The sequence below is a fragment of the Nerophis lumbriciformis genome, linkage group LG19 (assembly GCF_033978685.3).
Source record: "Nerophis lumbriciformis linkage group LG19, RoL_Nlum_v2.1, whole genome shotgun sequence".
Classification (NCBI taxonomy): domain Eukaryota; kingdom Metazoa; phylum Chordata; class Actinopteri; order Syngnathiformes; family Syngnathidae; genus Nerophis; species Nerophis lumbriciformis.
This window is the reverse complement of record NC_084566.2, coordinates 32337457-32359124: the sequence shown is the minus strand read 5'-3', so window position 1 is coordinate 32359124 and position 21668 is coordinate 32337457. Positions and strand designations below refer to the sequence as shown.

The following is a 21668-nucleotide window of genomic DNA, read 5'->3' as shown; positions in this document are numbered from 1 at the left end:
TTAGATTTCAGTTTTTGCAGTGTATACTGCAAAAAGTCAGTGTTCAAAAACAAGAAAAAAATACAAAAATGAGGGGTATTTTATTTGAACTAAGCAAAATTTTCTGCCAATAGAACAAGAAAATTCGGCTTGTCAAAACTTTCCAAAACAAGTAAAATTAGCTAACCTCAATGAACCCAAAAATACCTTAAAATAAGTATATTCTCACTAATAACAAGTGCACTTTTCTTGATAGAAAAAAAAGAGACCTTTTTGCTCAATATGTTGAAAAATATTCTTAAATTAAGTACATTTTTAAATGGGAGCTTTCTGCTCCGCCGCTCCCAGTCTGTGGAACACTCTCCCTGACCACCTGAGGGCACCACAGACTGTGGATCCTTTTGAAAAAGGCTTAAAAACCCTTCTTTTTATAAAAAGCCTTTTTTTTATAGATATATGCATACTAGTTTTAGCTATTTGGCTGTTCTAGTTTTTATTTTTATTGATTTTTTATTATCTTTCTATTTTTTTATTTTATTTTTTTAAATACACTGTAGCACATTGAGGTTGTTATAGATAAAATATATTATTATTATTATTATTATTAAATGCTAGTGCCATTATCTTGACATAATAATATGCGCTTGGCATCATGATTTTTTTTTCATGCTTGAAGTAAGAAATTATTATTTAAAAAAAGTAGTTTTATACTTGTGAGTGTTGATGACGCAGCTTTGCAACAGTTGCTATTCTAGTTTCAAGCATGTTTTACTCAATATAGGTCATCAAATCTCAGCAACAAGCTGTAATATCTTACTGAGATCATTTAGGACCAAAACACTTAAAACAAGTTAAATACTCTAACATAAAATCTGCTTAGTGAGAAGAATTATCTTATCAGACAGAAAATAAGCAAATATCACCCTTATTTGAGATATTTAATCTTACTATCCCTACCCAATCTGTAAGAGCTAAAGACAGTAAGGCTGAATTTTCATTAAAAGAGTCAGAGAGGTATTCATTTACTGTGTATTTCTTTCTTACAGAGCGTCGTCTAGCGTCACTAAATGTTTGGTGGTCAAGCACCATGCACGGAGGACGAAGGGAGGAGCATGCAACAAACTGCAGGTATGCAACGAGGCAAATGGATGATTCTCCATTGGAAGAGAAAAACCAAATGGACTTTGCTGTTTTATTTTCAATGAAACAATAGAAAATACGTACTCATATAGTAGTACAGTTGGCACAGTACAGTAAACTGACAGTTAATGTTTAAACATTTAACATGTGACATTTCAAACAATTTTGAACAGAAATAGTTCATGCACATTCAGACAAATTCTTCAAAATTACAATAAAAAAAATGTGGCCGGGGGCCGGGCTGTATATATGCGCACTAATTGACTGAAAGAGCACACACTTGGCGCGATGATGTCATGTTATCGATGGAAAAATGCATCTTTAGACCATATGATTTGCCTGAGCGGCTAGGAGACCCCGAGAGTAACAAGCGGTTGCGTTTCCATTAAGAACAATAAATTAGTTTTTAGTATAAGTTTGCTGGTTTCAAGAAATGTAATGCCGAGCGCATATCATTATGTCAAGATAATGGCACTAGCATTTACTTAATTTAAGAATATTTTTCAACATATTGAGCAAAAAGGTCTAATTTTTTTTTTCTACCAAGAAAAGTGCATTTATTAGTGAGAATATACTTATTTTAAGGTATTTTTGGGTTCATTGAGGTTAGCTAATTTTACTTGTTTTGGAAAGTCTTGACAAGCCTAATGTTCTTGTTCTATTGGCAGATAATTTTGCTTAGTTCAAATAAAATACCCCAAAAATTTTTTTCTTTACTTGTTTTTGAACACTGACTTTTTGCAGTGTACATGTAAACAAAACGGTGAGTTCAAGGACTGCCCAAATTAGTAGGACAAAACGGCGCACGCCAAATACTCCCAACAGAGAAGCATGTTTAAAATAAACAGTGAGATTTCGAACAATTTAAAAGGTTTGTGTAATTATTGTCCTCCTACAGAATCCATATTAAAATAAAAAATATATTTTTCACCCTCATTTTTTTCCATTTTCATACATTTCTGAAAAAGCTCCAGGGAGCCACTCTGGCGGCACTAAAGAGCCACGGGTTTGCCAACCCCTGCTCTAAGTTGTAGTCACTGCCTTTGTGTCCTTGGGCAAGACATCTCACCCACCTTGCCTCCAGTGCCACCCACACTGCTATATGAATGTGAATGAGTGTGTGGTGTTTTTTTGATTGATTGAGACTTTTATTAGTAGATTGCACAGTACAGTACATATTCCGTACAATTGACCACTAAATGGTAACACCCCAATAAGTTTTTCAACTTGTTTAAGTCGGGGTCCACGTTAATCAATTCATGGTAAACTAAGTTTATTTTCCCACCGTAGTGGTGAGGTGTCTTCAAAGCTTACAGTATTTTCAGCGCTGTGGATAAAAACGTCACGGGTGTTCTGGGAAGACACACACACCCTTCTTGAATTCCCGCAACTCCCGCATGTGTGTGTGACAAGGAATACGAAAATGTAATTGTGTGTCCGTGGGCTTGTGTCCCTTTTTTGAAGGAATCTTTCATGCGAGTACAATCTTTAACTTGTCGACATCGGAACACAGCTGTGGCAAATATTAGCTGATCAGCCGATCAGGGGGGGGGGGGGCCCGTTACAATCCCACGATCGGAACATCTCTACCTCAAATAGCTATCCTGAAATGTTGAATAATATAATGTGATATGTTATTAGGATTATTTTTCTTCTTGGCTTACATTTTGACGGTACTTAAATGTATAATAGACTGTATTTATACTATTCACATGTGAATAATGCTGTATAATATACTGTATTTATGTTATTCACATGTGAATAATGCTGTATAATATACTGTATTTATGTTATTCACATGTGAATAATGCTGTATAATAGACTGTATTTATGTTATTCACATGTGAATAATGCTGTATAATAGACTGTATTTATGTTATTCACATGTGAATAATAGACTGTATGTATGTTATTCACATGTGAATAATGCTGTATAATAGACTGTATTTATGTTATTCACATGTGAATAATGCTGTATAATAGACTGTATTTATGTTATTCACATGTGAATAATGCTGTATAATAGACTGTATTTATGTTATTCACATGTGAATAATGCTGTATAATAGACTGTATATATGTTATTTACATGTGAATAATGCTGTATAATATACTGTATTTATGTTATTCACATGTGAATAATGCTGTATAATAGACTGTATTTATCTTATTCACATGTGAATAATGCTGTATAATAGACTGTATTTATATTATTCACATGTCAATAATGCTGCATAATAGGCTGTATTTAAATTATTCACATGTGAATAATGCTGTATAATAGATTGTATTAATATTATTCATATGTGAATAACGCTGTATAATAGACTATATTTATACTGTTCACATGTGAACAATGCTGTATAATAGACTGTATTTATGTTATTCACATGTGAATAATGCTGTATAATAGACTGTATTTATGTTATTCACATGTGAATAACGCTGTATAATAGACTGTATTTATGTTATTCACATGTGAATAACGCTGTATAATAGACTGTATTTATGTTATTCACATGTGAATAATGCTGTATAATAGACTGTATTTATGTTATTCACATGTGAATAATGCTGTATAATAGACTGTATTTATGTTATTCACATGTGAATAATGCTGTATAATAGACTGTATTTATATTATTCACATGTAAAAATACCTAACTGTTTATTGTCTAATGTGAGCGAACTGTGGTGCTGAATTTCCCCCAGGGATCAATAAAGTACTTTCTATTCTATTCTATTCTATTCAGACACCCTGGAACGTAGATTGCGACGTATGGTGGGACGAGGCGATAAGAGGCTCGCCCGAGGACTGTGAACCCGAGTGGATGGACGCAGAGGACCCGCTGTTCATCCTCTACACCAGCGGCTCCACAGGGAAACCCAAGGTGGCAGCCCTTATGTTTTTATGTGCTGGTACATAATCCAGACCTCGCACCCTTATTTGCTGTGTGCCGCGTAGGGCGTTCTCCACACGGGGGCCGGGTACCTGCTCTACACCTCGCTGACCTTCAAGTACGTCTTTGACCACCGCCATGACGACGTGTACTGGTGCACCGCAGACATCGGCTGGATCACCGGCCACTCGTACATCACTTACGGCCCCCTGGCTAACGGTGCCACTAGCGTCCTCGTGAGTGGACCCCCAAAAAAAGAAAGGCTTGTGTTTAGAGATGTCTGATAATATCGGCCTGCCGATATTATCGGCCGATAAATGCTTAAAATGTAATATCGGAAATTATCGGTATCGGTTTTGTTGCGTTTGGACCAGTTGTTCCTCCCAGGGAATTCAAGTCACAAGTCGCTCCCAAGCTCTTTACGACACTTAAAGCTGAGTAGAAAAACCACCAGAGACAGAATAGGTATTTTGTAATATATTTGCAAAGGTTGAGACCAGTCCAGCATAGAACATTCAATCGCACCGCCAAGATGGTCTGCCCCCCCTTGAAAAACCCTCTCCCCTCTTAAGTCTCTCTTCCTCCCACCCTCGCAGTCTTGTCCCTCCAGCCAAAACACATGCCCATTGCCCTCCGCACCTGGACATAAGGCTAGATAAGAGAAAGGAGTATCTCTCTTTCTTACATTCCTCACTCAAGGTTTAAGCACACAGTAATTGCAGACAACCAAAAGACCACAATTGGAAGAAAAACACTAGCTGTTTTGTAATATGATTATGAAATGAAAAGAAGTAACACTTAAATACGGATATATGTAAATATCTGCCTCCGACAGTTTCTAAAAGTAAAATTAATGACTTATTAAAACGCCGCTGTACGGAGCGGTACATATCCGGTAAAACACGGACGTAGGGAGCAGTACAGAGCAGTTGCGTCTGCCAGTCAGCAGCCCCTCCCCCTCCCCTCTCCCCTCTCCCACACACAACGCAGGAGTTGACGACTGCAGCATGAGAGGTTTACTGGCGACGCTTGATGACCTCATCAAACCGCCGCAAGCGCAGCATAACAACAACAAGAGTGTGTTGTTACCGGTGCTGTAGCCGTGGCTAACAAGCGAGCTCGCTCGGTGACTGACTAACGACACCATGTCTATGGTTTGGGATTATTTTAAAGAGTGACTGACGCATAAAAAAACTGGCAATTTGCAATGACTGCAAAAAGTTGGTTATGCGAGGAGGAACCAGGATGTGTTCCTTTAATACGAGCAATTTGATCTCCCACCTCTTCAAGAATCATAAGGAGATACACGATGACTACAAGCGGAAGATGGATGTGAGCCCAGTTTATAATTCCCTGTTATACAGTATGCCAGGCAGTCTTGCACTAAATGAGAACTATGTTATTGTTTACTTTATTACTCAAGTATACTCTGGACTGAAGCTGTGTGCCTTCATTGTTTTTGTAGCTGTTGTTTTGAGGCATGTTTAAAAAAAATAAAGAAAATAATGCACTTTGTGAAAGTCAAAATATAGTATTTCCCATAGTTGTAGTGGGTATCAGGATTATCTCAGGGAGAGCATGTCCCAAATTCCAAGCTGCTGTTTTGAGGCATGTTAAAAAAAATAATGCACTTTGTGACTTCAATAATAATTAAAGCTGCAAGCAGCGATGGACGGGACCGAATTTGAGGGCTCATAAAATCCAAACCGGAGCAGTAATTAAAACTCTTTCATCAACTTTTAATCAGAAGGGTTCAATCTCTCTCCTGTGCTAATTTGAAGCCGACATGACAAACGCGCTCAGAGGAGATAATGTTTGAAAAAAGGTGACTGTTTTTACACAACTTTTGTTTTGAAGGGGGAATTGCAAACTTCCTGTTGATTTTTGCTGGGCGTTGTCAGTGTATGAAATATAGGTCTAAGTGAGACCTACAGAGGTTTTTGTTTCATCTCTCTACGACATTCCTACTGGGAGTTACAGGCAGTTTTGTCTGTGTTTTCTTCCTATGAGGCGCTAGAGCGCAATTTTAAGTTTTGGGGTTTGGTTTTTTGATTAAATCGCAATTTTTGCCAGTCCTGATGTGTGTGTCCAATTTGAGTTTTGAAGCATGTTAAGGAGGTCAAATTACAGCTCAAAGAGGCGGCGGTATAATAGGGTCCTCTGTCCCAAAGGGACTCGGTCCCTAAATATGGCAGTGCCATGTTGGCATTTTTTTCCCATAACTTGAGTTGATTTATTTTGGAAAACCTTGTTACATTGTTTAATGCATCCAGCGGGGCATCACAACAAAATTAGGCATAATAATGTGTTAATTCCACATATATGTATATATCTGTATCGGTTGATATCGGAATCGGTAATTAAGAGTTGGACAATATCGGAATATCGGATATCAACAAAAAAGCCATTATCGGACATCTCTACTTGTGTTTGATGTGTACTGTTTTTTTTCACGCTGAGCTGCGCCTCGCAGTTCGAGGGGATCCCGGTGTATCCTCACGTGGGCCGCTACTGGGAGATCATTGAGAAGTACCAAGTCAGCAAGTTCTACACGGCCCCCACCGCCATACGCCTGCTCATGAAGTTTGGGCGCGAGCCGCTGCAGAAGTAAGTTGGACTTTTCCAGACCTTTCTAGTCCGTCCGTGTGCAGCAAGAACATGTGTGGTTGTAGACGACCACCATGTATCCCAAGAACACCCACTTGATTTCCTCGTGAATATCAGCAGATCAAACGGCTAATTCACTGCTTTATTACTACCGTATTTTCCGCACTATAAGGCGCACCGGATTATAAGGCGCACCTTCAATGAATGGCCTATTTTAAAACTGTGTTCATATATAAGGCGCATGGAATAGACGCTACAGTAAAGACTGGGGTTACGTTATGCATCCTGTAGTTGCGAGACATGTTGTGGCTCAATATTGGTCCATATATAAGGCGCACCGGATTATAAGGCGCACTGTCAGCTTTTGAGATAATTGGAGGTTTTTAGGTGCGCCTTATAGTGCGGAAAATACGATATTGTTTGTAAATGTACAAGTCTAATATATGTCAAGCGCCACCTACCTATACCATGAATTGATTAACGTGGACCCCGATTTAAACAAGTTGAAAAACTTATTGGGGTGTTACCATTTAGTGGTCAATTGTACGGAATATGTACTATACTGTGCAATCTACTAATAAAAGTTTCAATCAATCAAGCAAAACCTTCTACACCAGGTTTGACCTCTCCAGCCTGAAGATTGTGGGTACCGTGGGCGAGCCCATCAACTCGGAGGCGTGGCACTGGTTCCACGAAGAGGTCGGTCAGGGAAGGTGTCCCGTGGTGGACACTTTCTGGCAGACAGAGACGGTAAAAAGACAGGTTGACAATCAGTTTAAGGGTATAATTGTGTCACACTGGTGTTAGCCACTAGAGGGAGTACTTTTCCCTTAAGTTGCTTGCTTATCTTTACTGTATAAAGCAGTGTTTTTCAACCTTTTTTTGAGCGTTTGCGTTGAAAAAATGCGGAGGCACACCACCAGCAGAAATCATTCAAAAACGAAACTCAGTTGACAGTAAAAAGTTGTTGTCGCAATTGTTGGATATGACTTTAAACCATAACCAAGCATGCATCATTATAGTTCTTGTCTCAAAGTAGGTGTACTGTCACCACCTGTCACATCACACCCTGACTTATTTGGAGTTTTTTTTTTACTGTTTTCCTGTGTGTAGTGTTTTAGTTCTTGTCTTGCGCTCCTATTTTGGAGGCTTTTTCTCTTTTTTTGGTATTTTCCTGTAGCAGTTTCATGTCTTCCTTTGAGCGATATTTCCCGCACCTACTTTGTTTTAGCATTCAAGAATATTTCAGTTGTTTTTATCCTTCTTTGTGGGGACATTGTTGATTGTCATGTCATGTCATCGTGGACGCCGTCTTTGCTCCGCAGTAAGTCTTTGCTGTCGTCCAGCATTCGGTTTTTGTTTACTTTGTAGCCAGTTCAGTCTTAGTTTTGTTCTGCATAGCCTTCCCTAAGCTTCAATGCCTTTTCTTAGGGGCACTCACCTTTTGTTTATTTTTGGTTTAAGCATTAGACACCTTTTTACCTGCACACTGCATCCCGCTGTTTCCGACATCTACAAAGCAATTAGCTACTGGCTGCCACCTACTGATATGGAAGAGTATTACACGGTTACTCTGCCGACCTCTAGACAGCACAGACACTCAACAACAACACATCATTTGCAGACTATAATTACTGGTTTGCAAAAAATATTTTTAACCCAAATAGATGGATGGAGGTGAAATGACATAATCTCCCACGGCACACCAGACTTTATCTCACGGCACACTAGTGGTTGAAAAACACTGGTATGAAGTGCGTGGTTCTAAACCTGCTCCATGTGTTAAGTGCTTTGAAATACCTCTTTGATTTTGAATTAAATTGAATTTTGCCGATCACTAATCTGCAAAAATCCTCATATCATATGAACTCAATGGCATTCATGTTGGGCTCCTTTTTTTGTCTCTGCAGGGAGGTCACGTTCTGACCCCTTTACCTGCCGCCACGCCCCTGAAACCCGGCTCGGCTGTAAGTGACCTCTTCAATTCCTGACACAGCAGTATTCAAGGAGAACTGCACTCTTTGTGGGGAAATTTGCTTATCATTCACGATCCTTATGTAAGACAAGAACACATACAGTACAGGCCAAAAGTTTGGACACACCTTCTCCTCATTCAATGCACTTTCTTTATTTTCATGACTATTTACATTGTAGATTGTTACTGAATGCATCAAAACTATGAATTAATTTCACATGTGTAGTTATGTACTTAACAAAAAAAAGTGAAATAGCTAGAGATGTCCGATAACATCGGACTGCCGATATTATCGGCCGATAAATGCTTTAAAATGTAATATTGGAAATGATCGGTATCGGTTTCAAAATGTAAAATTTATGACTTTTTAAAACGCCGCTGTACGGAGTGGTACACGGACGTAGGGAGAAGTACAGAGCGCCAATAAACCTTAAAGGCACTGCCTTTGCGTGTCGGCCCAATCACATAATACCTACGGCTTTACACACACACGAGTGAATGCAAACCATACTTGGTCAACAGCCATACAGGTCACACTGAGGGTGGCCGTATAAACAACTTTAACACTGTTACAAATATGCCCCACACTGTGAACCCACACCAAACAAGAATGACAAACACGTTTCGGGAGAACATCCGCACCGTAACACAACATAAAAACAACAGAACAAATACCCAGAAACCCCTTGCAGCACTAACTCTTCCGGGACGCTACAATATACACCCCCCGCTACACCTACCCCCCACCTCAACCATCAGGGAGAGCATGTCCCAAATCCCAAGCTGCTGTATTAAAGCATGTTAAAAAAAAATAATGCACTTTGTGACTTCAATAATAAATATGGCAGTGCCATGTTGGCATTTTTTTCCATAACTTGAGTTGATTTATTTTGGAAAACCTTGTTACATTGTTTAATGCATCCAGCGGGGCATCACAACAAAATTAGGCATAATAATGTGTTAATTCCACGACTGTATATATCGGTATCGGTTGATATCGGAATTGGCACTTAAGAGTTGGACAATATCAGAATATCGGATATCGGCAAAAAAACAATTCTCGGACATCTCTAGGTGGGATAGACGCAATGACATTATGGCACTCATTGGCTCTATTGTAAGCTGACTTTTATTTACGAGTTAGAATGCATTAAAAAAAGACTTATGCACTCTTGTAAATTGTAGGCAAAATTTTAAAAATAAAAGTGCGGTTTCCCATTAAACTCTCATGTAATTTTTAATAGAAGTCGTCATACTTAAATCTAGGCTAAGTGCGTAGCCTGGCCGTCTTGTAACACAAGGATTACCGGGTCGATCCTGGCCTAGAAAGCTCCTGTCGAACCATGAATTGATTAACTTATTGTGGTGTTACCATTTAGTGGTCAATTGTACGGAATATGTACTGTACTGTGCAATCTACTAATAAAAGTCTCAATCAATCAATCAATCAAATCGAGGTGTCCCTGAGCAAGACACTAATTGCTCCTGATGGGTCGTGGTTCAGTGTGTGAATGTCAGTCTGAATGGGTGAATGTGATGTACAATGTAACGCACTTTGGGTATCATTCTAGGTATATTAAAGCGGTATATAAATACAGAACATGTACCATTTAAATCTGTTCAAGAGAATACCTTATGTGACTTAAATCTAAATATGTTTGGTTTTCCAGACGTTTCCCTTCTTTGGGGTAGAGCCCAGCATCCTCAATGAGCACGGCGAGGAACTGGAAGGCGAGGCCGAGGGCTACCTAGTAAGTTATAGCACACAAAAATATTATATTAATACATTTGTTACATCTATAATATACACTGTACAAGCAGGGTTTTCACGCTTGTTTTCATTGAGGGCTGCCCTCAGAGAGACACTTTTAACGGTGAATATGTATAGTGTAAGATCCCCTTAATGAGATTATTGCACAATTGCCTATGCATTTGATGAATATATTGTACAAACCCCGTTTCCATATGAGTTGGGAAATTGTGTTAGATGTAAATATAAACGGAATACAATGATTTGCAAATCCTTTTCAACCCATATTCAGTTGAATGCACTACAAAGACAAGATATTTGATGTTCAAACTCATAAACTTGATTTTTTTTGCAAATAATAATTAACTTAGAATTTCATGGCTGCAACACGTGCCAAAGTAGTTGGGAAAGGGCATGTTCACCACTGTGTTACATGGCCTTTCCTTTTAACAACACTCAGTAAACGTTTGGGAACTGAGGAAACACATTTTTTAAGCTTCTCAGGGGGAATTCTTTCCCATTCTTGCTTGATGTACAGCTTAAGTTGTTCAACAGTCCGGGGGTCTCCGTTGTGGTATTTTAGGCTTCATAATGCGCCACACATTTTCAATGGGAGACAGGTCTGGAGTACAGGCAGGCCAGTCTAGTACCCGCACTCTTTTACTATGAAGCCACGTTGATGTAACAAGATCTTGGCATTGTCTTGCTGAAATAAGCAGGGGCGGTAACGTTGCTTGGATGGCAACATATGTTGCTCCAAAACCTGTATGTACCTTTCAGCATTAATGGTGCCTTCACAGATGTGTAAGTTACCCATGTCTTGGGCACTAATACACCTCCATACCATCACAGATGCTGGCTTTTCAACTTTGCGCCTTTCACAGTCCGGATGGTTCTTTTCCTCTTTGATCCGGAGGACACGACGTCCACATTTTCCAAAAACAATTTGAAATGTGGACTCGTCAGACCCCAGAACACTTTTCCACTTTGCATCAGTCCATCTTAGATGAGCTCAGGCCCAGCCAAGCCGACGGCGTTTCTGGGTGTTGTTGATAAACGGTTTTCACCTTGCATAGGAGAGTTTTAACTTGCACTTACAGATGTAGCGACCAACTGTAGTTACTGACAGTGGGTTTCCGAAGTGTTCCTGAGCCCATGTGGTGACATCCTTTACACACTGATGTCGCTTGTTGATGCAGTACAGCCTGAGGGATCGAAGGTCACGGGCTTAGCTGCTTACGTGCAGTGATTTCTCGAAATGTTCTGAACCCTTTGATGATATTACGGAACGTAGATGGTGAAATCCCTAAATTCCTTGCAATAGCTGGTTGAGAAAGGTTTTTCTTAAACTGTTCAACAATTTGCTCACGCATTTGTTGACAAAATGGTGACCCTCGCCTCATCCTTTTTTGTGAATGACTGAGCATTTCATGGAATCTACTTTTATACCCAATCATGGCACCCACCTGTTCCCAATTTGCCTGTTCACCTGTGGGATGTTACAAATAAGTGTTTGATGAGCATTCCTCAACTTTATCAGTATTTATTGCCACCTTTCCCAACTTCTTTGTCACGTGTTGCTGGCATCAAATTCTAAAGTTAATGATTTTTTGCAACAAAAAAAATGTTTATCAGTTTGAACATCAAATATGTTGTCTTTGTAGCATATTCAACTGAATATGGGTTGAAACTGATTGGCAAATCATTGTATTCCGTTTATATTTACATCTAACACAATTTCCCAACTCATATGGAAACGGGGTTTGTACAAAAGGATGGCTAATGTGCTTTGAAATCATAAGTAAGCGCGACAAACACATATTTAAAGGTGCCATATGTAGTAATGTGGCCATAAATGGTACTGCAATCACGGTCAAAAATTCCGTAGCCCCCTCCCACTCTCCATGACTGAGGTTGCCAGATACGCAGCCGAATCCAAATCCTACCCCAAATGGCAATCGACGAGTCCTACGCTGTATGTTTCTCTTGTTTATGCTTCTTGCAAGATGGTTTACTAAGTAATTATGCCCCATTTAAACTGATGTCCATTAGCCAAATGTATTTGTAAAGTTACGCAGCAATAGTTTTGTCGTCGTTGGGACAGATTGTTGGCATTACCCTGCTAAAATGTCTAGTTTGACCGCACAAACCACCATCGAAATGATTACAGTTGTGCTCATAAGTTAACATGGCCTGGGAGAATTTATGATTTCTTGGCCATTCTTCAGAGAATATGAATGATAACACAAAAATCTTTTTTCCACTCATTCTTAATGGTTGTGTGAAGCTATTTATTGGCAAAGAAGTGAGTTTACTCTTTTTAAATCAAAATGACAAAAGAAAGTACCCAAATGACCCTGATCAAAAGTTTACATAACCCTGTGACTTTGATCTGATAACATGCACAAAGGTTGACACAAACAGGTTTGAATGGCTAATCAAGGTTCCAATCCTCACCTGTGACCTGTTTGTTTGTAATTAATGTGTGTGTACAAAAGGTCAGTAAGTTTCTGGGCTTCTGACAGACCATTGCATCTTTCATCCAGTGCTGCACAGATGATGTTTTTGGATTCTGAGTCATGGGGAAGGCAAAATAATTGTCAAAGGATCTGCGAGAAAAGGTCATTGAACTGCATAAAACAGGAAAGGGGTATAAAAAGATATCCAAGGAATTGAGAATGCCAATCAGCAGTGTTCAAACGCTGACTAAAAAGTGGAAAATGAGGGATTCAGGTAAACGGGAAAGATTTCAGCCACAACTGCCAGGGAAATTGTTCGAGATGTAAAGAAAAATCCACAAATAACTTCAGCTGAAATACAGGACTCTCTGAAAAATTGTGGTGTGGCTGTTTCAAGATGTACAATAAGGAGGCACTTGAAGAAAAATGGGCTGCATGGTTTTTGTGTTATCATTCATATTCTCTGAAGAATGACCAAGAAATCATGAATTCTCCCAGGGTATGTAAACTTATGAGCACGACTGTATATATTATATATCGCATAGGCCTACTTTGATGGCAAGTCAAGGCCAACAGTAAAATTACCGCAATTAGCCGTGCTAATGTTGGAACGCTAATTGTCCCATTTACTCTCTGTAAAGCACCAGTTCCATTGGCAGCAAAACCGGCCCAGAGCATAATACTATCACCACCATGCTTGACGGTAGGCCTGGTGTTCCTGGGATTAAAGGTCTCACCTTTTCTCCTCCAAACATATTGCTGGGTATTGTGGCCAAACAGCAACATTTTTGTTTCATCTGACCACAGAACTTTCCTCCAGAAGGTCTTATCTTTTGTCCATGTGATGTCAGATGAAACAAAAATGGAGCTGTTTGGCCACAATACCCAGCAATATGTTTGGAGGAGAAAATGTGAGACCTTTAAGTTCCCAAACGTTTACTGAGTGTTGTTAAAAGGAAAGGCCATGTAACACAGTGGTGAACATGCCCTTTCCCAACTACTTTGGCACGTGTTGCAGCCATGAAATTCTAAGTTAATTATTATTTGCAAAAAAAAAAAATATTTTATGTGTTTGAACATCAAGTATGTTGTCTTTGTAGTGCATTCAACTGAATATGGGTTGAAAAGGATTTGCAAATCTTTGTGTTCCGTTTATATTTACATCTAACACAATTTCCCAACTCATATGGAAACGGGGTTTGTACTTCTTTGTGGGGACATTGTTGATTGTCATGTCATGTTCGGATGTACATTGTCTTTGCTCCACAGTAAGTCTTTGCTGTCGTCCAGCATTCTGTTATTGTTTACTTTGTAGCCAGTTCAGTTTTAGTTTCATTCTGCATAGCCTTCCCTAAGCTTCAATGCCTTTTCTTCTGGCCACTCACCTTTTGTTTATTTTTGGTTTAAGCATTAGATATATTTTTACCTGCACGCTGCCTCCCGCTGTTTCCGACATTTACAAAGCAATTAGCTACCTGCTGCCACCTACTGATATGGAAGAGTATTACACGGTTACTCTGCCGAGCTCTAGACAGCACAGACACTCAACAACAACACATCATTTGCAGACTATAATTACTGGTTTGCAAAAAATATATTTAACCCAAATAGGTGAAATTACATAATCTCCCACGGCACACAGTGGTTGAAAAACACTTCTGTACAGTATATACAAAATATTTCCAGCAATTTCCAGGTGTGTCTCTCGAGTGGTTGTACTTCATATCAATTTAGTAAAAAACTTTTGCACGTCTATTACAGGTTTTTAGAAGGCCCTGGCCTGGAATAATGCGCACATTGTACCGGAACCACGAGCGCTTCGAGAACACGTACTTTAAGAAATTCCCAGGGTTCTACGTAACTGGAGACGGTAGGCAGAGCAAACAAAGTTATGGAAAAGACTAACAGCAGTTCTAAAAATGTTCTTCGTGTTCTCAGGCTGCAGACGAGATAAGGATGGATATTACTGGATTACGGGAAGGATTGATGACATGATGAACGTATCTGGTGCGCTTATTTCTACTTTCTACACCAGGGGTGTCAAACTCATTTTAGATCGGGGGGCCACATGGAGAAAAATCTACTCCCAAGTGGGCCGGACTGGTAAAATCACGGCACGATAACTTAAAAATAAAGACAAGTTTGAATTGTTTTCTTTGTTTAAAAATAGCACATTCTGAAATTGTACAAATCATAATGTTGTTGGTTTTTTTTTTTACAATTAGCTGTTGCGGTTAATAGTATATATATACTATTCTATATTTGTCGTTATTTATATTGTCTGAATAAATTATTAGAGATGTCCGATAATATCGGACTGCCGATATTATCGGCCGATAAATGCTTTAAAATGTAATATCGGAAATTATCGGTATCAGTTTCAAAATTATCGGTATCGGTTTCAAAAAGTAAAATATATGACTTTTTAAAACGCCGCTGTGTACACGGACGTAGGGAGAAGTACAGAGCACCAATAAACATTAAAGGCACTGCCTTTGCGTGCCGGCCCAATCACATAATATCTACGGCTTTTCGCACACACAAGTGAATGCAAATCATACTTGGTCAAAAGCCATACAGGTCACACTGAGGGTGGCCGTATAAACAACTTTAACACTGTTAAAAATATGCGCCACACTGTGAACCCACACCAAACAGGAATGACAAACACATTTCGGGAGAACATCCGCACTGTAACACAACATAAACACAACAGAACAAATACCCAGAAACTTTTGCAGCACTAACTCTTCCGGGACGCTACAATATACACAGGGTTTTGAGGGGTAGCGGGCTACCTCCCAAACCCCGGCCACCTCAACCTCCTCATGCTCTCTCAGGGAGAGCATGTCCCAAATTCCAAGCTGCTGTTTTGTGGCATGTTAAAAAAAAGAATGCACTTTGTGACTTCAATAATAAATATGGCAGTGCCATGTTGGCATTTTTTTCCATAACTTGAGTTGATTTATTTTGGAAAACCTTGTTACATTGTTTAATGCATCCAGCGGGGCATCACAACAAAAGTAGGCATAATAATGTGTTAATTCCACGACTGTATATATCGGTATCGGTTGATATCGGTATCGGTAATTAAGAGTTGGACAATATCGGAATATCGGATATCGGCAAAAAAAAGCCATTATCGGACATCTCTAGGTGGGATGGACGCAATGACATTATGGCACTCATTGGCTCTATTGTAAGCTGACTTTTATTTACGAGTTAGAATGCATTAAAAAAAGACTTATGCACTCTTGTAAATTGTAGGCAAAATTTAAAAGATAAAAGTGCGGTTCCCCATTGTTAATTCCACGACTGTATATATCGGTATCGGTTGATATCGGTTGATATCGGTATCAGTAATTAAGAGTTGGACAATATCGGAATATCGGCAAAAAAGCCATTATCGGACATCTATTTGGACTGATAGGACAATCAATCAATATTATTGAAAGATTCTGGGAGATTTTGGACAGTTTCTTACTTTGTGGGAACAGTCTGGGAAAGACCCTTTTTCTGCTCCCAGTGCACTGAGCAAGGTCCATAGAGGCCTGCTTGGGTGAGTTTGGTGTGGAAGAACCAGAACGGAGACAATCAAAAGAGGAGTGGAAGCAGCTGTAGCTAATTCAATGTCCCGGTCACAGGTCACCTGATGAGCAGCGCCGAGGTGGAGGCGGCGCTGACCGAGCACTCGGCTGTGGCCGAGGCCGCCGTGGTCAGTCGGCCGCACGAGGTGAAGGGCGAGTGTCTTTACTGCTTTGTCACCCTCAAAGACGGCGGCGAATTCAACCCCTCGCTGGTGACCGCGCTCAAGACGGCAGGTGACACAACATGGACACTCAGAGCTTCCTGTGGGCACAAAGCTGTGACGCCTTCTCTGCTCTTTTGTCAGTGAGAGCCAAAATTGGACCAATCGCCACACCGGACTTCATCCAAAACGCCCCGGCGCTACCCAAAACACGCTCAGGTACTCACATAGTGCATCGGCGGGATTCAACATGTTCTTCTTTCATGTTCCTCCCCTTCTTCATCCTCAGGGAAGATCATGAGGCGTATCCTCAGGCAGGTCGCCCGCAACGACAAGGACCTGGGAGACCTTTCCACGCTGGCTGACCCCCAGGTGGTGGAGATGTTGTTCAGCCAGAGATGTGAAACGACAGCCTGAACACACACACACACAGTGTTTCTATGACAACAGCTGCAATCACATCCTTCCTTTGGGACTAAGAAGCGTGGAATCTGAACGTGTGATGACACTGGTGGGAGAAGACAGTACAAACAGTAAAAAAAAACCTCTGCTGTCGTGTAATTGTGCACCTTTTTGTGTGTTTTTGCCTATTTGTAAACAAATGTTCTATTTTCATAAATGTACCGCATGCATCTGAATCCATGAACTATGTAACTCCCAGACACAATGACTTTCTTGAACTGATTTATTTGAAGGCTTCCTTTCCCTTCAAATTCACCGTGAAAACTGAAATAAAATAAAGCACGTTATAAACGTAAAAATAACAACATGCACAGCATGTGGATCGAACATTTTACCGAAGTAAATACCATACTTGCCAACCTTGAGACCTCCGATTTCGGGAGGTGGGGGGCGTGGTCAGGGGTGGGGCGGGGCGTGGTTGGGGGCGTGGTTAAGAGGGGAGGAGTATATCACTGGGGTGAGTTTTTCCTTGCCCTTATGTGGGCTATACCGAGGATGTCGTTGTGGCTTGTGCAGCCCTTTGAGACACTTGTGATTTAGGGCTATATAAATAAACATTGATTGATTGATTGATTGATTGATATTGACAGCTAGAATTCACCAAGTCAAGTATTTAATACATTATACTTGCCAACCCTCCCGGATTTTCCGGGAGACTCCCGAAATTCAGCGCCTCTCCCGAAAACCTCCCGGGACAAATTTTCTCCCGAAAATCTCCCGAAATTCAGGCGGAATCAGGTCCTCAACAATATAAAAAAGCGTACCTGCCCAATCACGTTATAACTATAGAATGATGGAGGGCGAGTTCTTGTTTTCTTATGTGGGTTTAGGCAGTTTCATTAACGTCCTCCCAGCGTGGCAACAACACACAACAACAGCAGTCACTTTTTTGTATACCGTAAAGCAGTTCGTCTGCCGTAAACAGCAATGTTGTGACACTCTTAAACAGGACAATACTGCCATCTAGTGCATTTGATGAAAGCACTTTTGTGCGTGCCACACCGCAATGCATCATCAGAGAGGGTGTTCAGCATGGTTCGAAAAATAGTGACAGAGAATAGAACAAGGATGGACAATTCAACCCTTAACTCAACAATGAGTAGATGAGTGTTATGTGTGTGTATATGTGTAAATAAATGAACACTGAAATTCAAGTATTTATTTTATATATATATATATATATAATAAAATATATATATATAATAAAATAACTATATATATATATATAGCTAGAATTCACTGAACGTCAAGTATTTCTTATATATATATATATATATATATATATATATATATATATATATATATATGAAATACTTGACTTGGTGAATTCTAGCTGTAAATATACTCCTCCCCTTTTAGCCACGCCCCCCCGACCACGACAAACACCCCCCCCCCCCCCCACCTCCCGAAATCGGAGGTCTCAAGGTTGGCAAGTATGTCATACATACATACATATATATATATATATATATATATATATATATATATATATATATATACATCCTGAAAATATGCAAACAAAACTGTGTTTAGATAATTGATACTTCAAACTTGCATAAATAAATCTTAAGGAATATAACATAACTTGGCTTCTGAGAGCTTCAAAATGTAATGAATAAAATGCTAAAGTTGTTGATAACAAGCAATTATTTTAATAATTAAATATATATAAATGAATTATGATCATTTAAAATTAATTATTTCAAATATGTTTATTTTAATGTATAATTCTATGGCTGGATGTAATAAGGAGTCAGAAAAAATACAAATAAAAATACAATTAATTTTGATGTTTTTAGCAAAATATAGTAAAAATGTATTTCGTTTTTTTTTTTTTTAATTGATAAATATATTTATTTTTAGGTAAGATAAACATAATAATACAATTTATCTCTAGTCTGGATGATTTAGTTCTTGTCCTCCCGTCTGAAAAAAGGCTGTCCTCACTCAGGTCCGCATGGAGCTGGAGGGGGCGTGGCCTCCAGCTCCGGCTGAAAATCGGGAGAATATTTGTCCCGGGAGGTTTTTGGGAGAGGCGCTGAATTTCGGGAGTCTCCCGGAAAATTCGGGAGGGTTGGCAAGTATGAGTAAATACAAGCAGAAATGACAAACAAATACCTCGTTGGCCTGCATGCTTCTTTTAGGAGGAAATTGTGATCTTCAGGCTCTTATAGCCCAAACACTTAGAGTCCTTGTGACACTTTTTAGTCTTTGTGACTGTCAGTCTCTCTCTTTCTGCCTTCACATGGCATCAAAAATGTTTACTCATACCCGGAAGTAGCTTCCTTACATCAGACGACAGACCAAACGAGACACTTCAAAATAAAAGTATGCCCACAAACTTAACAAAAAGGTATGAAATTACATTTTTAACCAAAGTAACTAAATAGCCTTCTTATGAACTTTTATGCATTTTGATTTGAATTCCCTTTTTATGAACTTAAATTATTATTCTGTTTTTAGAGAAATAAAACAAATTATATTAATTATTAGTAGCAACAGTTACAAACTATAAATGTTGTCTTGGCTCCATGTGACTCATGTCCTGTAAGTGTTTTCAACTGTAGACCAGGTTTATGCAAACATTTTCCACACTGCAAAAAGTGAAATCTAAGTAAGATTAAATATCTCAAATAAGGGTGATATTTGCTTATTTTCTGTCTGATAAGATAATTCTTCTCACTAAGCAGATTTTATGTTAGAGTGTTTTACTTGTTTTAAGGGTTTTGGTCCTAAATGATCTCAGTAAGATATAACAGCTTGTAGCTGAGATTGTATGAGTAAAACATGCTTGAAACTAGAATATCAACTGATGCAAAGCTGTGTCATCAACACTCGCAAGTATAAAACTACTTTTTTTAAAGTAATAGTTTCTTACTTCAAGCATGAAAAAAAAAATCATGATGCCGAGCGCATATCATTATGTCAAGATAATGGCACTAGCATTTACTTATTTAAGAATATTTTTCAACATATTGAGCAAAAAAGGTCTAATTTTTTTTTTCTACCAAGAAAAGTGCACTTGTTATTAGTGAGAATATACAAACCCCATTTCCATATGAGTTGGGAAATTGTGTTAGATGTAAATATAAACGTAATACAATGATTTGCAAATCATTTTCAACCCATATACAGTTGAATGAACTACAAAGACAAGATATTTGATATTCAAACTCATAAACTTTATTTTATTTTTTTGCAAATAATAATTAACTTATAATTTCATGGCTGCAACACATGCCAAAGTAGTTGGGAAAGGGCATGTTCACCACTGTGTTACATGGCCTTTCCTTTTAACAACACTCAGTAAACGTTTGGGAACTGAGGAGACACATTCTTGGGCACTAATACACCCCCATACCATCACAGATGCTGGCTTTTCAACTTTGCGCCTATAACAATCTGGATGGTTCTATTCCTCTTTGGTCCGGAGGACACGACATCCACAGTTTCCAAAAACAATTTGAAATGTAGACTCGTCAGACCACAGAACACTTTTCCACTTTGTATCAGTCTATCTTCGATGAGCTCAGGCCCAGTGAAGCCGACGGCGTTTCTGGGTGTTGTTGATAAACGGTTTTCGCCTTGCATAGGAGAGTTTTAACTTGCACTTACAGATGTAGCGATCAACTGTAGTTACTGACAGTGGGTTTCTGAAGTGTTCCTGAGCCCATGGTGGTGATATCCTTTACACACTGATGTCGCTTGTTGATGCAGTACAGCCTGAGGGATCGAAGGTCACGGGCTTAGCTGCTTACGTGCAGTGATTTCTCCAGATTCTCTGAACCCTTTGATGATATTACGGATCATAGATGGTGAAATCCCTAATTTCCTTGCAATAGCTGGTTGAGAAAGGTTTTTCTTAAACTGTTCAACAATTTGCTCACGCATTTGTTGACAAAGTGGTGACCCTCGCCCCATCCTTGTTTGTGAATGACTGAGCATTTCATGGAATCTACTTTTATACCCAATCATGGCACCCACCTGTTCCCAATTTGCCTGTTCACCTGTGGGATGTTCCAAATAAGTGTTTGATGAGCATTCCTCGACTTTATCAGTATTTATTGCCACCTTTCCCAACTTCTTTGTCACGTGTTGCTGGCATCTAATTCTAAAGTTAATGATTATTTGCACAAAAATTTTTTTTTTATCAGTTTGAACATCAAATATGTTGTCTTTGTAGCATATTCAACTGAATATGGGTTGAAAATGATTTGCAAATCATTGTATTCTGTTTATATTTACATCTAACACAATTTCCTAACTCATATGGAAACGGGGTTTGTACTTATTTTAAGGTATTTTTGGGTTCATTGAGGTTAGCTAATTTTACTTGTTTTGGAAAGTTCTTGACAAGCCAAATTTTCTTGTTCTATTGGCAGATAATTTTGCTTAGTGGCGGCATAGCTCGGTTGGTAGAGTGGCCGTGCCAGCAATTTGAGGGTTGCAGGTTCGATTCCCGCTTCCGCCATCCTAGTCACTGCCATTGTGTCCTTGGGCAAGACACTTTACCCACCTGCTTCCAGTGCCACCCACACTGGTTTAAATGTAACTTAGATATTGGGTTTCACTATGTAAAGCGCTTTGAGTCACTAGAGAAAAGCGCTATATAAATATAATTCACTTCACTTCACTTAGTTCAAATAAA

At 39.1% G+C, this 21668-nt stretch overlaps 1 protein-coding gene and 1 long non-coding RNA gene across 2 annotated transcripts in view; one reads left to right on the top strand and one right to left on the bottom strand.

Annotated features, from left to right (window-relative positions):
- Positions 1-16965, bottom strand: part of LOC133618493 (uncharacterized) — a 25449-nt gene extending 8484 nt beyond the window's left edge. Inside the window, exon 1 of the long non-coding RNA XR_009817307.2 lies at positions 16786-16965. This is a non-coding gene — a long non-coding RNA (uncharacterized lncRNA). The remainder of the gene's footprint in view (positions 1-16785) is intronic.
- Positions 1-17374, top strand: part of acss2l (acyl-CoA synthetase short chain family member 2 like) — a 42848-nt gene extending 25474 nt beyond the window's left edge. The window contains exons 7-18 of the mRNA XM_061978912.2: positions 1026-1107; positions 3873-4010; positions 4085-4255; positions 6493-6626; positions 7244-7376; positions 8537-8593; positions 10272-10352; positions 14572-14680; positions 14749-14817; positions 16455-16631; positions 16703-16777; positions 16848-17374. Coding sequence (XP_061834896.1) covers positions 1026-1107; positions 3873-4010; positions 4085-4255; positions 6493-6626; positions 7244-7376; positions 8537-8593; positions 10272-10352; positions 14572-14680; positions 14749-14817; positions 16455-16631; positions 16703-16777; positions 16848-16975 — 1354 coding nt within the window. The 3' untranslated portion in view covers positions 16976-17374. The remainder of the gene's footprint in view (positions 1-1025; positions 1108-3872; positions 4011-4084; positions 4256-6492; positions 6627-7243; positions 7377-8536; positions 8594-10271; positions 10353-14571; positions 14681-14748; positions 14818-16454; positions 16632-16702; positions 16778-16847) is intronic.
- Positions 17375-21668: the final 4294 nt, after the last annotated feature.